The sequence below is a fragment of the Rattus norvegicus genome, chromosome 5, assembly GCF_036323735.1.
Source record: "Rattus norvegicus strain BN/NHsdMcwi chromosome 5, GRCr8, whole genome shotgun sequence".
Lineage (NCBI taxonomy): Eukaryota > Metazoa > Chordata > Mammalia > Rodentia > Muridae > Rattus > Rattus norvegicus.
Genome location: NC_086023.1, coordinates 167,629,017 through 167,644,559, shown reverse-complemented (window position 1 = coordinate 167,644,559; position 15,543 = coordinate 167,629,017). Strand labels below are relative to the sequence as shown.

The 15,543-nt window shown below is 48.7% G+C and overlaps 1 protein-coding gene and 1 pseudogene across 21 annotated transcripts in view; both read left to right on the top strand.

The window, feature by feature from the left end:
• Positions 1 to 233: 233 nt before the first annotated feature.
• Positions 234 to 900, top strand: Rps7-ps23 (ribosomal protein S7, pseudogene 23; annotated as a pseudogene). Its single transcript, NR_176834.1, has one exon. The product of NR_176834.1 is annotated as a ribosomal protein S7, pseudogene 23 (transcript).
• Positions 901 to 5,057: 4,157 nt separating this feature from the next.
• The window catches only part of Camta1 (calmodulin binding transcription activator 1), an 847,864-nt gene continuing 837,378 nt past the window's right edge, over positions 5,058 to 15,543 (top strand). For 13 of the 20 annotated variants that reach the window (XR_010066428.1, XR_010066435.1, XR_010066434.1 and 10 more), the window contains exon 1: positions 5,058 to 5,217. Coding sequence is in view for 10 of the 20 variants with exons in the window: in XM_063288086.1 (XP_063144156.1) it covers positions 5,173 to 5,217 (45 nt within the window). In the remaining 10 variants the exon portion in view is untranslated. The remainder of the gene's footprint in view (positions 5,218 to 15,543) is intronic. The other 7 variants (XR_010066432.1, XR_010066431.1, NM_001195559.1 and 4 more) reach the window with 5 other exon arrangements.

Genomic DNA, 15,543 nt, shown 5'->3' with positions numbered 1-15,543 from the left:
AAATCCCCAACCCCTGATAATTTCTTTATCTACTTGAAATCACTGGGAACCCCAGGGAGCTTTGGCTTATGGAAGTGTGTTCGTGTTGGACTGGATGCTGTTGTCTAAATTAAAACTAAGAGAATTTAAAAGGCACTCATTCACTTCCAAAGAATAGCAAGCTCATGACATATGAACACAAACCATGTTCTTAATGAGATATAGTTTAAAGTTTACCAAAAGAATGCAAAGGATGGCTCTTTCTAAGCCGGCACTCCGTAAGGACGAAGCCATGTTCAGCTCGAGCGCCAAGATTGTGAAGCCCAATGGCGAGAAGCCGGACGAGTTCGAGTCTGGCATCTCTCAGGCGCTGCTCGAGTTGGAGATGAACTCGGATCTGAAGGCGCAGCTGCGGGAACTCAACATCACCGCGGCAAAGGAAATCGAAGTCGGTGGTGGTCGAAAAGCCATCATAATTTTTGTACCAGTTCCTCAGCTGAAATCTTTCCAGAAAATCCAAGTCCGGCTAGTTCGTGAATTGGAGAAAAAGTTCAGTGGGAAACACGTAGTCTTCATTGCTCAGAGGAGGATTCTGCCCAAGCCAACCCGGAAAAGCCGTACGAAAAATAAGCAAAAGCGCCCCAGAAGCCGCACCCTGACAGCAGTGCACGACGCCATCCTTGAGGATTTGGTCTTCCCAAGTGAAATTGTGGGCAAGAGGATCCGTGTGAAACTGGATGGCAGCCGGCTCATAAAAGTTCATTTAGACAAAGCACAGCAGAACAACGTGGAGCACAAGGTCGAAACTTTTTCTGGCGTGTACAAGAAGCTCACAGGCAAGGATGTTAACTTTGAATTCCCAGAGTTTCAGTTGTAAAGAAAATGACTGAATAAAATGTCATTCATAAAAAAAAAAAAAAAGAATGCAAAGGATGATCTGGAAGACGACATTCTTTAATTATTATTACTATTATTATTATTAATTATTATTATTATTCCCTCGTTAGTGCCAGTTTTGTTACAGGAGTTGGCTGCGTTCTCCTTTCTGCACACTATTCTTGTGAGGATGTGCTACATGACTGATGCGGATCTGTGCATGTGTGAGAGACCAACATCGTACGAGTATAGAAAAGCTTTGGACCTTGTGGGTCTCCTGAAAGAGGTTTGGAGACTCCCGTGTCGCACGTACCTTCCTACCCTTTATTTAGGACCTACTATGTATGGTTCCTCGTCCAAGTTCTCAGATGTTGATGGTGACTCTCTGGAGGTTCATGTGATACTGGTTACTGCTCTCCATGTTTGCCCTGTATTCTTCAGGGCTGTTCATGTTATCAGCCCGTGAGCGCCTCGAAGACAGATGCTCTCGGTTCACAGTCTCAGACCTCATACAGCACGTGTATTCACCTCAGCGTGCAGAAGGTGGAGTTATCATCTTCATTGTTAAGATATTTACGAGAATGTCTCACTGTGCTGACAGGGGGACCATGGAGTCTCTATTGTTGTGTTTATAAAAAGATAATGGGGGGGCTATGTTATGGAGGTGTGGTGAGGTATAAGGAAAGGGGGTGCCTAGCGGGCCCATGCTGAGACATCCCTTCCCCCTGAGAGACCAGCCACAGGATGGTATAGTATAGAATAGTTTATTCAGGGCATGGGGGGTAGGGAGTTAAGAGGCTAGTAGGGGCAGAGAGAAAGGAGAGGGGAGAGGGGAGAGGGGAGGTGGGCCATTAGCATGTGGAGAGAAGAGGGGAAGGGAATGGGGAGAGGGGACAAAAGAGGAAGAGGGTAAGAGCAAGAGGAGAGGAGCAAGAGTGAGAGGGAGAGAAGAGCGGGACAAGCAGCCCCCAGCAAGCCTGGCTGTCCCTGGTGACTGTGGGGGTGGAGCTTAGGCAGAATGCTAACACCTGTGCTTAAGTGAGCTTGTCCCAGCCTGTGTGTGTGTGTGTGTGTGTGTGTGTGTGTGTGTGTGTGTGTGCGCGCGCGCGTGCGCGCACGCCCGTGCAGGCTTGCTATTAGCTTAAACCTATCATTATTGTTATTTCTCGTTTGCTTGCATGTTTGTGTACACCTTGTGCCAAATGTCCTTAGAAGCCAGAAGGTGATATATTTTCAGGAACTGAGGTTGTTGACAGGAAACACCAAGCAGGTGCTGGGAACCGAAACCAGGTCCTCAGTAAGAGTGGGCGCTCTTTTTTTTTTTTTTTTTTTTGGTTCTTTTTTTTCGGAGCTGGGGACCGAACCCCGGGCCTTGCGCTTCCTAGGTAAGCGCTCTACCACTGAGCTAAATCCCCAGCCCCTAAGAGTGGGCGCTCTTAATGCCGGGCTCTCGCTGCAGCCCTAGGCTTACCTTCTGCCTCAGCCTCCCAAGTTTTGGGATTAAAAGCCTGAGCTCCCATGCCAAGCCTAGAAGTTATGTTTTCATTAGGGTTTTGACTTCAGTTATAAAAGCAATATAAGTATAAAAGTGGCTATATTGTGGCTATAGAAAACAGAGACAGTTAAGTAATATTCTCAACTTCCTAGATGCCGTTTCTCGAGTGCAATGCACCAGTCTTTTATAAAATGTAGTATGCATAACATGCAGGCTCACTCTCCTCTGCGTGTTGCTCTCCTTTGAGACAAATTCACTATGTACCTGGAGGTCATCTTGATCATCTCTGACCCTTCTGCCTCCAGCTCCTGGGTGCTGGTGTTATTAGCCTGTGCCACCCCCGTGCTTGGTTTATATGGTGGGAGGGTAGGGGAAGGAATGTAAAGCTTCCTTCATGCTGGTCAAAGCACTCTCCCCCCTGAGCCACATCCTTAGCTCTCAAACGCAGCATTCTGTATCGACCATTCTGGTATATTTGTAAACAAACCATCCAAAAACCTGAATATCTCCCTTGCCTCCAGCAGCAATAGGCGAGTTTGCCCATTTCTGACACCTGTGACTAATTCGGTGTTCCATTGTGTGGCTGAGCACAATTTATCTGTTAAACAGCCGACATTAGAGCTTTAGGACGTGCCCACTTTTTAAAGAAGTACTTATTCTTTAACTATGTAAAGTACAGGTGTATGCGGTTTATAAGAGGGATGAGTTCAGGTGCCCCCGGCAGTTGTGATCTGTGCAGTGTGGGTGCTGGGAACGGGATTGGGGTCCTCTGGGAAAGCAGACTGCACTTCCCACTGTGGAGTCACCCTCCTGGCTTTCCGCCTGGGTTTCCACTTTCACTCCTTTGGTGTAACAAATACAGCGATCACACACCGAGCAACTCCACGCCCCAATTTGGAGTTATTTCCTTAGAATAGATTCTCAGAAATAAGATTACTGGGTCAAAAGATGTAGATATTTTTACGGCTTTTAATAGATACCGTGAAATTGCTTTTTGAAAGGGTTATTCTAATTTACAACGCCACCAGCGTTTCCAGAGGCAGGCTTCAGCTCCCAAATCGTCAACACAAGTGCTATTAAGAATGCTAATCGATAAAATACTGTACCCTAGTTGTTAAAATCTCGCCTCTTTTGGAGGCTCATAAAATTAAAGTTTGTTGAAGAATGAGTATACAATACAAAACATTCTTTTGGGACACCTTTATTTTTGGAACAACCTAAGCAATTCTCAACGGTGAACACCATAAAAAGAACACACGTTGTTAGGATTGGCACAGACTGGCTTTGACGATCAATGCTAACGCCAAAACACTCGATCGACTTTTTCAGTGTTTCTGCTAGCAGCAAACGGAGAGGGGGGAAAAATGTTGAGGAATCAAACACTGCAAGTTTACAGAGAGGATCTGGAGCTCAGCTGCTTTTCATTAAACTGCGTTCTCGTTCCCTCCCTCCCGCTTCCCTTCGGTGCACCTGCAGAATCCCTGGCGCGGTGTCTTCCCTCCCTCTTCTCCTTCCCTTTTATCTGTCCATGTGCGAAATTCTTGCACTCTGCCCTTTTCCTTCCTCCCTCCTTTCCTTTTCTCCTCTTTTTCTGGCCACGTGCAGAGCCCCCGATTTCTTTCGAGAAGGCGCAGTACTTTGCAGCTCTCCTGGCCGGGGATTGTGTCTGCGGGGCGTGCGAATCCCTCCGATGTGGAGCCGTGTGGAGCTGCGCGGAGCTGAGGCCGGAGCCCGACAGAAGCGCCGGGAGCCCGGGAGGGACTGGCTAGGCTAGCCGAGGTCGAACGTTCCGAGCCCTAGATCCCCGGCTGCAGCCTGGGACAGGCACCTATGACTCATCGGCTCCGCCGGTCACATGGGCAACGTGACCAAAATAAAGTTTCAGTATTTTAAGCCGCTAGAAAAGGGGACAGAGGAGCGCAAGGCGGGCGGGAGCGTAGGGCGGCCGCGGGGACGCTGCGCCGGCCGAGAGGGCGGGGCTCATAGGCCAGGAAGGGGCGGGATTTGCTTGAGGGGCGTGGTCTGCCGGGAGGTGCGCCCCTCCCCCGTGGCGAGCAGCGACGCCCGGACTCCCGGCTAAAGGGTTCGGGAACACCGCGAACCGGCACGCCTCGGTGCCTTACGTATCCCCTTGCTAGGGCTGCCCCTGCCAGCGCCGCAGGCTGCGGGATCCCAGAGATCCCAGCGTGTCCTCCGAAGACACCGGGACCCCCACGCGCCAGCAGCGGCTTCCCCGGGAACGTCCTTCAGCTCCGGGAGCACGCGGGAAAAGCCCCAACACACCAATGAGCGAGCGCCTTCCTCATGACGGTCACGCTGGGGGGGCGGGGCTTCCCACAGCCGTTCCCGAGTTCCGGGAACCCCCTTTGATTGGTCTGGACGGCTTGGGAAACACTGTAGTGACGTCCAATCAAAACACCACGTCTCGGCCTCGAGGAAATATTCCGTGTCAGACTCATCCTGATTGGGCCGTTCTTTCGACCTCTGGCCACTAGGAAGCTTTGTTTAGGTCTGGAGGGCGGGTTTTCCTGGGAGTGGGTGGGGAGGGGGCGTTTATTCCAGGCCAATCACTTTAGTCGGTGCGGTGGTGATCAGCCAATGGACTGGGTGGATAGGACGCTCCTCCCGGAGAGTAGTGAGACCCCTGGTGCGGCCCGATTGGTCGTGGAAACGATGACTGACAGACGCGCTATCCATTGGGCGCTGTGCGTGGGCCGCGGGGCGGGGCCAGGGCGGGTGCGCGGCGGCGGCGGGGTGGCTGGGCCGGCGGCGGCGGCGGTACGAGGCGCGCGCTCGGGGTCCCGGTCGCGAGGAGGAGGAGGATGTGGCGCGCGGAGGGGAAATGGCTGCCGAAAACAAGCCGGAAGGTGAGAGCCGGAGCGCGAGGGCCCGGGGCTGTCAGGGTGGCGGCGACACGGCGAGCCCGGGGCCGCGCCGGACATCCCGGGCATCGGCGGCGCGGGGCGCGAGCGCGGGGGCGCGGCGGGCGCGGGGAGGGCGCCGGCGGGGTTGGGGGGGGCGGAGCGCGGCCGAGTCCTGAGGTGACTCGCGGGCCGGCGGAGCGCAGCGCCCCGCACCCAGCCCCGGGGGCGGCAGGCCGGGGCGGGGGGCGCGCGGGGCGGGGGCCGGGCCCAGCGAGGAGGAGGAGAAGCCGCGACGCCTCCCGCACCCGGCCCGGGGCATCCCCGCCGTGCCGGTCCGGGTGTCAGGGGGCCGCGGGGCGGAAAGTTTCCCGGGCCGCGGGGGCTCGCGGGCACCGGTGCCGGCGGCCGTAGCGGCGTCAGGGCCGGACGTTCCCCTCCACAGCCCCCCTCGGGCCGCGCGGCGCCTCCTAGCGCCGGCGTGGGGGTGTCCCCGCGCGGGTCCCCGCCAGGGGGCCCCCCTCGTGCCGAGCGCCCCTCGGCCAAGGCCCCGGGCGACCCCTCCCCCAGCAGGGCCGGGGGGCCTCGCATGGCCTCCCCGCCCCTCACAGCATGCTCTTCCACTCTTGCCCTTGCACCCTCACTACAGGGAGGGTGGGGTCTCCACACTGCCTTGCCCTTTACCTTCCGTGACCCCGATCCTAGCGGAGCACTGAGGGCTCCCCGTGTTAGCCTGTCCCCTTTATGAGGGGACTCTCGTGGGGCCGCGGAGCCTCTGCACGCTGGGTTTATCCTTTTTTGACAGGACAAGGGGACTCCTTCGGCTACCCATGTTCTTCCTTCTTTGCTCGCCCAGTGGCTTGTGGGGCCCTGTGCAGCTCTGAAGTCATTTCTAAATAGGCAGGCAGACACTTCTTCCAGATCTGTACTCTTTCCGTACACTTTCCTGGGTTAGGGTGAGCTCATTTCCTGAACACCCTTCGAGTTGCCCTCTTTCTTGTTGGGAAAATCGGACGCTCCAATGCTCCTCTCCCTAGCTGTCTGCCTCTCTCCTTGGAGTTCCCTGTCTGGGCCAGGGTGGGCGCCCCAGTAAGATGTAGGGCAGGCAGGACTTCCGATGTGCCTACCACTTGAGTGAAAAGGGACCTCAGGAATTAACTTCTTTCTTGCTGGAAAACGAGAATCTATTGCTTCCCGTTCACTTTTGGATCTTAGGGGGCACCCTTCACCAGTTAACACTATCCCGCTGGGAAAAGGGTCCTGTGCCCTTGAATTTGGTGTTCTGATTCCTGTCTTCTGAGCAGAAACAACCAGACTTTATGCGTCCCACTCTCAAGAAGTCTTTGAATCTTTCTTGGAAATAAACTTCCCAATTCTTTTTTTTTTTCTTTTTGTTGAGAGAACTCAGATCCTCCTTATGGCTCCGGTTTCCCAGTCAGCCATATTTAGTGAGCCTGTTACCTTGACTTTTTCTAATTCTCTCAAATTGTATTCATGTTGGCTGCGTGAGGAGAAGCCATATGCCTTTCTATCCAGAATAGGGAGCGTAGACACCCTTGTCGCCCACATGCCTTTTGAAAAGAGGTAGCTTGTGTGCTTCTTGTTGTACCAGAACCTTCCTTTGGCCCCGGTATGTCTCTAGAGGGATCAAAACACTTCTTTGGATCTTGCACCTTTCAGGCAAAGGGGAACTACCTCTATTTTTTGCTGTTCTGGTTCTCTTTGGCATCACAGAAATTGAGATGCCCGACACAGTTGTTGACACACACACAGACCACTTTGTGCATACATGTAGTAACATTCTATTCATGCCCAGAGGAAGTTAGAAGGATTGGGTGACAGCTCTATGCTTGGAGTGTGTGGGGACTGTTAACATGACACAATATGTGTGTATCTACACATACATATCCATGTATGTTTTTGGCGACTTGAAGACTGGAAGAAACCAAGGTGTCGTTGATGAAAGCAATTTCTCTCTACTCCTTCATTTGTCATTTGTATTGTACTGAATAAGCAGAAAACCTCGTGCTCGCCACCTCTCCCATGTGTGGAGTGCTTGCTGATGGACGCCCAGACTTTTCCATTTGGAATCTAGGGACAGTCTTCTCAGCTTGATTCTGTGGGGAGTGAAAGTTCTTATCTTGATTTTTTTTTTTCTTCCCTGCAGTGTAGGAGAAAGCGATTTCCTGTGTTTTGGGGAAATGATAGGAAATGGAGAAGAAGCTGCTTCTCTCTGATAGACTTGGGAACTAACTGATGGCCTCAAGTACGTCCCTGTTGTATTTCAGCCAAGCAAGTGAGAGATGCTGTGAAATGAGAAGAGGGTATCTTCGGCAAAGTGCTTGCCAGGGTTTCTAGGTCCTTTCTCTCGGGCTGGTGTGTGCTGAGAGCCCCGCTCTGCCTCTGCTCAGGTGTTCACCTAGCTCCCGCTGTCTAGTGCTGTCACTCAGCAGCGCAGTCGTGCTCTCTGACTGGCTGTGTGTGCAGCCTCACCCTTCGTCCAGCTGGGTGTTGTGTGTGCTCATTTCTGTTCTCTTGAAGTCTTTTTCCTAGCAAGGGAGTCCTCCACCTTGCTTTCCCAAGTAAGGGGATGTCTGAGTTGGCTCTGGCTCTGCTTTTCAACGTGGTAGCCATTGCCAGAAAGTAAAGCCTTTGGTCTGACTCCCTCGTCTCTTCCATGTTTGGGCTGTTTTAAATCCTGTGTCCGTCGTCAGCTTAGGGGACTTGCTGGTTTCTAGGGGTGTTAGTGAGCCTTGAAAAATGAAGAGTTGATTACCTACTGTGTATGTTCTTGTAGGCCTGGGAGAGTCTTGTGTCTGGTGATGGCTCTGCTGTGCCTTTCCCCAGGCACTGCCTTTGGGTGTTGTCCCTGTCATCAGAGCACTGCACACGTGGACTATGCAAGGAGTGGGGCGTTGAAGGGGCGCTGTGCTGCTCGTTTAAAGTTAGGACGTCAGGCTGAGGCGCTGGCGCTGACTGTGTGGCTGGATTCAGGAAGGTTGGGGATCTGTGGAGGTTTTCTCTTCGGTTATTTGGGTTACCCTGCTTCTCTTAATTACTCTGACCCATCCCTCATCTTTCTGTTCAAACATCACTTCCTCTTCCATCTCTACTTCCCCAGCACTTGGGAAAGGCCAGATGACCTTTTTCTCTAGTTTCCTTGAATGCCTGAGTTACCCTATTTCTGGGAAATGCTGGGTTTCTCCATCTTACCCCTCAGTGGATCTGAGTTGACACGTGCACAGCATCCGCTCCTCAAGGTCAGATTGCTTCAGCTTCTCCTTCTCTAGAGAGTATCGGCACTCCTTCCTGCTCTGGGAGAGGAGTTTATGTCATACTTAGCCATGTTTTCATCCTTTGTATTTTATCAAAAACTTTAATATTTTGTCTTTTTGAGACAGGCTTTTTGAGACTTTGCAACTTAGGCTAGCTTAGACTTTGTTATGTAGAACAACTTAGCCTTAAATTTAGGGATCAGTCTTCTTGCCTCAGCCTTCTGAATGCTGGAGTCATGTGTATGTGCCCATCTTATCCACATTTTCTGTTTTCTTTTTTGAGTTTTCAGGCCCTGGTTGTTTTAATCCTACCCCTCTCTACCCCCCAAAGTCTAGAGGGAGGAAGGAGTAGTTTAGCTCTGCGTTTACTGCGTTAGTCCATGTGTGGGTGGAGTTTGGATTCTTTCTGATCTTGAATAGCTACTCTGAGGCCCATTCCCTCCACCCTGTTAATTACTTTGGCCCATTCTTATGTCCTCTCCCTCTCACCTGGTGGGGACAGCAGTAGAAGAGGGTCTCATGTTCTTTACCTCCTGCAGTTGTGCCCGTTCTGAGAAGTCACCGTGCTGTGGTGTCTGTCTGTGCTCCCTTCCTCAGCTCTTCACTCTGGAGCCCTTTGCTGCGGGTCTGCTGGGAGCAGGGATTTGTGGAGATTCAGTGACTTTGCCGACACCATGTTGGATCATGTTAGTCTTTTGTATGAGTGATATTTCAGTCTGTCTGTGCTTGACTTTAATAAAGTCTTACGAACTTTTCTGAATTTTGGTATTTTGGATTGTAATCTTACAGAAATATACTTGAGTAGTGCGCTATCCTGTGGAGCCTTTTCCTTCCTCCCTGGAGGTATAGGGTGGTGAAGAGGGAAGAGGGTGCACTGGGAAGGCCATTCAGCCAATTTCCTCACCACCACACTGTGGGCGTGTACATGTTTGTGTGCACAGCGAAAAGGAGCGTTCACTTTTAGTCTGACTGTCTAGATGAAACTTTGGGGTCATTAGATATGTGATTGATTGGGGTGGTTAGTGAACGTGAGAATAGCAGCGTGGCTTACCAGGGAGCCCACCCATGGAACCCAGTGTCAGATTCCTTTTCCATAAGTGTGTTAGAGAAGCATTCTTGACTTTCCTGTAGTTCATGTTCTCAGGGATTAAGCACTGAAGGAACTACTACTCTTGTTTTGCTGCTCAGTTATCTAAATCTAATGCCTAAGTGTGGCCACCACTCCCAAGGCCAGAGCCTGATACAGTCATTAGCCAATTATGTGTCTCTTAATTCTTTATTGCTGTTTAATAGCACTGACATTTATATATATATATATATATATATATATATATATATATATATATATATATATTTCTTTTTTGATAAAGCCTGATGTTTTTTGAGCACAGGTGAGATATACATCACAGTGTTGACATTGATCAAATTAATCTGAAATGTGCTCTTTCTCTCCCTCTCTGAAGTCAGGTTTTCTCTCCACAGTGACTGGTGGAAGCCTGTTCTGTAGCCTTCACTTAGTCTGTGAGTGGCTGTATTCTTTGTCCACTGGTGGTTTGTTTGGTTGTGACAGGTAATAATGTGTGTTTTGCATTCCATCGTTTGGGTCATCTTCACCTCTGTGTATCTTATGGAATCATCTTACTTTGTTTATTCTGAGTAACTCAGATTCTATCTCTTCTTCCCTTCTTTACCTGTTGGACAAGTAGGTGGCATGGGACCCAAGTGGTCAGTGGTATTTACAGTGGAGTCCTAGTGAGGTACTGTCCTTCTGGTTTCAGTGCCTCCCCTTGTAGCATTTTGGGGATTTGTTTTTGCTGCATTTCTCTGGCTTCTTTCTCTTTTTCTCTCTGGTATAATTGCAGTACAGTTCTTCAGATACAGTTAACAATCCTCTGCCTCACCTTGTGCTGTGGTGCAGGCTGATGACGTAGTAAGGGTAGAGGTGTTGTGGTTCTGATTCTTTACCCACCTTGCTTTAGGAAGGGGTGCCTACTTGCCCCTCCCTCCCTCCCTCCCTCCCTCCCTCCCTCCCTCCCTCCCTCTCTCCCTTTTACTCAAGTTTAGGGACAACATTGCTCAGAAACAGTCATATCTTTTCTTTACGTGCCATCATGGGTGTAGCGCTCAGCTGTCTTGGGATTGTTAGCATTGTCAGAAGAGGGGAATGAGTGGTCTGCTGCCCTGTAGTAGTTGTTGTCTATGAAGGAGTGTACACACAATGAACACCATCTGATACTGCTCTCCGTAGTAAATGCTGGCCATCAGTGTGTTTAGACACCATTTTCCGGTTCTCTTTCTCTGATTAGAGCATCATAGCTTGTAGAATGTCACAGTCTCCTGTAAAGACTGGTAATGTTTTGTGAACATTTTTTTTTTTTTTTTTTTTGGTTCTTTTTTTCGGAGCTGGGGACCGAACCCAGGGCCTTGCGCTTCCTAGGTAAGCGCTCTACCACTGAGCTAAATCCCCAGCCCCGTGAACATTTTTAAAATCTCATTATTCTTGACTTACAAAGAAATACTACACACTCCAGTGCAGAGAGGCCCAGCCAATCACATTAATCCCACTTTCACACACACACACACACACACACACACACACACACACTCTCTCTCTCTCTCTCTCTCTCTCTCTCTCTCTGTCTCTCTCTGTCTCTCACCCTCTCTCACACACACACACACACACACTCACACACTCACTCAAGAGGAATGCTTTTTACTTTCCAGATGACTGACATAGTGTAAGTGGAAGGATGGTGGTATCTTTTGTTAACTGCCTCTTAGGGGGTTGGGGATTTAGCTCAGTGGTAGAGCGCTTGCCTAGGAAGCGCAAGGCCCTGGGTTCGGTCCCCAGCTCCGAAAAAAAGAACCAAAAAAAAACCAAAAAAAAAAAACAAAAAAAACCTGCCTCTTAGGTGTTCATTCCAGTGGTTTGCTCATGTTTTTGATATGGCTGCGTATTTTTTAAAGGACAGGAGTCCTTTGCTATTTTGGAAAAGTGGAGTAACTTTTTTACCTTTAGATTTAGCTAGGCCTTTCAAACTTTGAAATGTCCCTTCCAGAAATTGTTCTTGGAGGGTGACTTTGAAGGACAGATGTTGGCCTAGACTGTCTTCTGCCCTTTGCTTTCTGCAGGGCAGCTTTGCACACAGAGTGCCGTCCATGCCTTGAGACTGGCAAGCACGGCAGTACGTGGGGTCGGAGTAAGTGGCAGTACCTTTTACTTCTCATGCCAACCGAAATACCTCTTTAACCTCCCTCCCCCAAATCCAGAAACCGTAAATAGCAAAAGAATCCCAAACCAGGCCGTCCGTTCTGAAGGCCAGTTCTGATGACTCTTGCTGGGAGTTCAGTCGCTAGCTTGGGCTGGGCACGGTTGGTACCTTTGGGTGTGTGCTCTAAGTGGCATTTTTGTATCCTCCTTTTCTGGGAGTGTGTCTTCCACTTTTCCTTATCAGTTACCACAGGGCAGTACTGGCCCAGCAGCTTACTCTCCTCCATTCCTACCTCATGGCTTGAAGGACACAGGCAGTGGCTGCTTACTGTGTCCTCTCAGGAGTTTTGCACATTTGAGGATTGTGTGGTGACTTCCGTGAAAGTGCCGCCATCAGGACTTTCTGCCCACGTCACGGGACACTGTTAATAAACCTAGAGTCTGTAGTGATGGAGGAACCAGGAAAGTCATCCTGTCTAACTTTCATAGTGAGATTTGCTTATGGATGACAGCAGAGCTATGTGTGGATGCTTCCAGATGCACTTTCTCTTTAATCACCACTGCTGTCCCTCTATGTTTGTCTTTTTTTACTTTATTTTGACAGCATCTGGTAGCCTAGGCTGGCCTTGCATACACTGTGTAATTGGGGATGACCTTGAACTTCTTATCTGCCAACCAGGTTCTGGGGTTACAGACATGTGCTTCCATTTTTGGTTTGGAGGTGCTCTTTCTACTGAACTCCTCCCCCTACACTCATTTTTTTCCAGTTTTGAAAAATGTATTTTAGTTTTTTTCATCATGGTTGCTTGAGACTGCCAAGAATTATTTCTAAAGGCATGTGAGTAAAGTCAGGAATTTCTGTCTTTGTAAATTTAGACGGTGTTAGTCCTTTTCTGAAGAGTCTGTGTCCTCTTGGTTTTGGAAATGATAAGAGATTATTAGGAAGTATGAGACCATAGGAAGCACAAAGCTGCAGGAGAGATAGAATCAGCCATCAGTGATGATGGCAGCCTGATGGTGGCGAGTGGACGTGGAATGCCCGACTTGCTTTTCACTACAAAGTTGTCGGTGGCCTTGGTGATCTTAAAATGTGTTTTCCTTCCTTCCTTTTAGAGAGTACTTGAGATAAAATAGTTTTTAGTGAAGAAAATGTAAAGTTTGGTGGAAGTTTAGCAGAATGGAACATTTCAAAGCCAGATTAAAGATAAGAATTTTTATTATGAATCCACAAGGGGGTAGTGGTGTTCTATCAAAGGTGCTTGTGGAAGTCGAGGCGATCGCCAGCATTCCAGATCTGTAGATAAAACTGGCATGTTTGCATTTTAACTTAATAAGATCTCCTTTTCAAAATGTTTATTGGCAGAATTGTTTATTGTTTAAATTAAAAAAATCCATTTTGGTGAATGGTTATTTTAAGCTGTGCAAATGGTTATCTGCCCCATAACACAACAGTGAGACTGTCCTTGTAGTCCTGTGTTGGGAGAGGTCATGAAGGCTCTGAGACCACTGATGTTTTCTGACGATGTAATCATCCCGACATTAGAGATCAAGAACTGGTTGCTAAAGTGTCTTGAATAGATGGATTTTAAAAAATTGTGTCTAAACTTCATCCCTTAGTGTTTCAGTTCTGCCAAAAGATGAAACATGTGAACAGTCTTACTCCTAGCTGCTTTAATAGCTCTGAGTGAATCAAAACTTTGTGGTAATAGTTTGCATTGTTACATAAAAGTGTCCTTTCCCCAATATAACAATCCAAGTTGTTCTGGAGGCCTGTGAGTCTTCCGTGCTTTTTTTTTTTTTTTTTTTTCTCTTTCTTTCTTTGGAGCTGGGGACCGAACCCAGGGCCTTGTGCTTGCTAGGCAAGTGCTCTACCACTGAGCTAAATCCCCAACCCCTATCAGTGTTTTGTTTAGAATGACTGCGATCAGGTGTACTGTGGCAGAGGCAGCTAGTCCTGTGCTGTGCTGTGCTGTGCTGTGCTGTGCTGTGGTGTGGTGTGCTGTGGTGTGTCCTGTGCTGTGCTGTGCTGTCCTGTCCTGTGCTGTGCTGTGCTGTGCTGTCCTGTCCTGTGCTGTCCTGTCCTGTCCTGTCCTGTCCTGTGCTGTGCTGTGCTGTCCTGTGCTGTCCTGTGCTCTCCTGTGCTCTCCTGTGCTCTTTGTAAGTGTAAGTCACATGGTGGGAGAAAGTTGTTGTTTTTAAAGATTTATTTATATGAATACACTGTCACTTTCTTCAGACACACCAGAAGAGGGCACCAGATCCCATTACAGATGGTTGTGAGCCACCATGTGGTTGCTGGAAATTGAACTCAGGACCTCTGGAAGAGCAGTCAGTGCTTTTTTTTTTTTGGTTCTATTTTTCAGAGCTGGGGACTGAACCCAGGGCCTTGCTTCCTAGGCAAGCGCTCTACCACTGAGCTAAATCCCCAACCCCCAGTCAGTGCTCTTAACCACTGAGCCATCTCTCCAACCATGGGATAAACTTTTTTAACAATTTATTTCATTATTTGTGTGTTTTGTGTGACACTGTGTGAGCTGCCTGATGGTGGGTGCTGGGAGCCTAGCTCTGGTCCTCTGGAAGAACAGCAAGTTCTCTTCAACTGCTGAGCCATTTCTTCAGTCCCAGGTGGAAAGAAGATTTATGGTGGACAGCCCCCTCCAGCCACCAAGACTTTCTATAGTGTAGGTATGGACTCTGGAGTGTAGGTATGGACTCTGAGCACCTGAAATGGTGGGGTCGCTGACGAGCACTGCTTGCTTGTGCCTCATGCATTGCCTCTTTCTCATTGCTGGGCTAGAGCAAAGGTAAAGTGGTTTTTCTGTCCTTTCCCGTTCTTCATTCTGAGCAAGGAGGGGCAGTTTCATGTCCTTTCTTCACTAAGTGACTGAGTTAACATCCCTGAAGATAGGTGTACACTTCCAGCTCTGAGGGCTGAGCTATGAGGTCAGCATTTTCATTCATGAGTTTTGTGTTTCCGTTTATTTATCTTTTTGTTTTGTATTCTTGACCTGGCATATTCACAAATCAGTTTACTGCCAGTCAGTTCATGAGTCAGCCATAAAAGGTAAAGGAAGAGGCACCATAGTCGTCTCGGTACTGTGGAGTTGCTCCTGCTGGTCTGCAGTGGCTCAGTTGGGGCAAGGTCGCAGCCATTTTAATTCGCTCTTGATTTTTGTGTTGAGCTGTGTTGTGAACATATTGATACACAATTTTTGTTCTTGCTATAAGGTTAGAGTGCTATGTTACCTTTGTTACAAAGGATATTTATTTTGTCACTGTCTGACTTGGAGGATTCTTTTTGATTTCAAAGAGGCGAGGCCTGGGGATCTGATCATGCTACTGTTTGCTGCAATGCACTTGGACTGCTTACTTTGAACATTTAGTTTCTCTTGAAGCATTTTAAATAACTTGATTATTTTATGGTTTTAACATATTTGTTTTTGATATACTGTTATTGTGGAAGGCACAGCAACCCTTGAATTAGAGTCAGATTTCATTTCTGTGGATCGTACTCTCATGTAGCTGTGGAATGTAACTTCTCCTCCAGGGAGGTTACTGTTTGAAATTTGACCCAGTGAAGACAGTCTTGAAGAAGTCTTATTTGAGTTTTCCTCTGCAGGGCCAAGATAAAGGCTGGGCTTCTGGCTTCTGGCATTTTTCAAGCCTGTGGTTGATGAATGGTTGGCTGTAAACAAGTTAATTTTCTTTGCTTTCTTGGGAGGGGGGGCTCACTGATTATCTGACTATTTAATTGACAAAGACATTTAAAAATAGCATATGTTGCTTTTAGGTAGTGCCATTTTTAGCTCAGTTCATGGTTAGAGTAGATGATAAAACTGTAGTCAT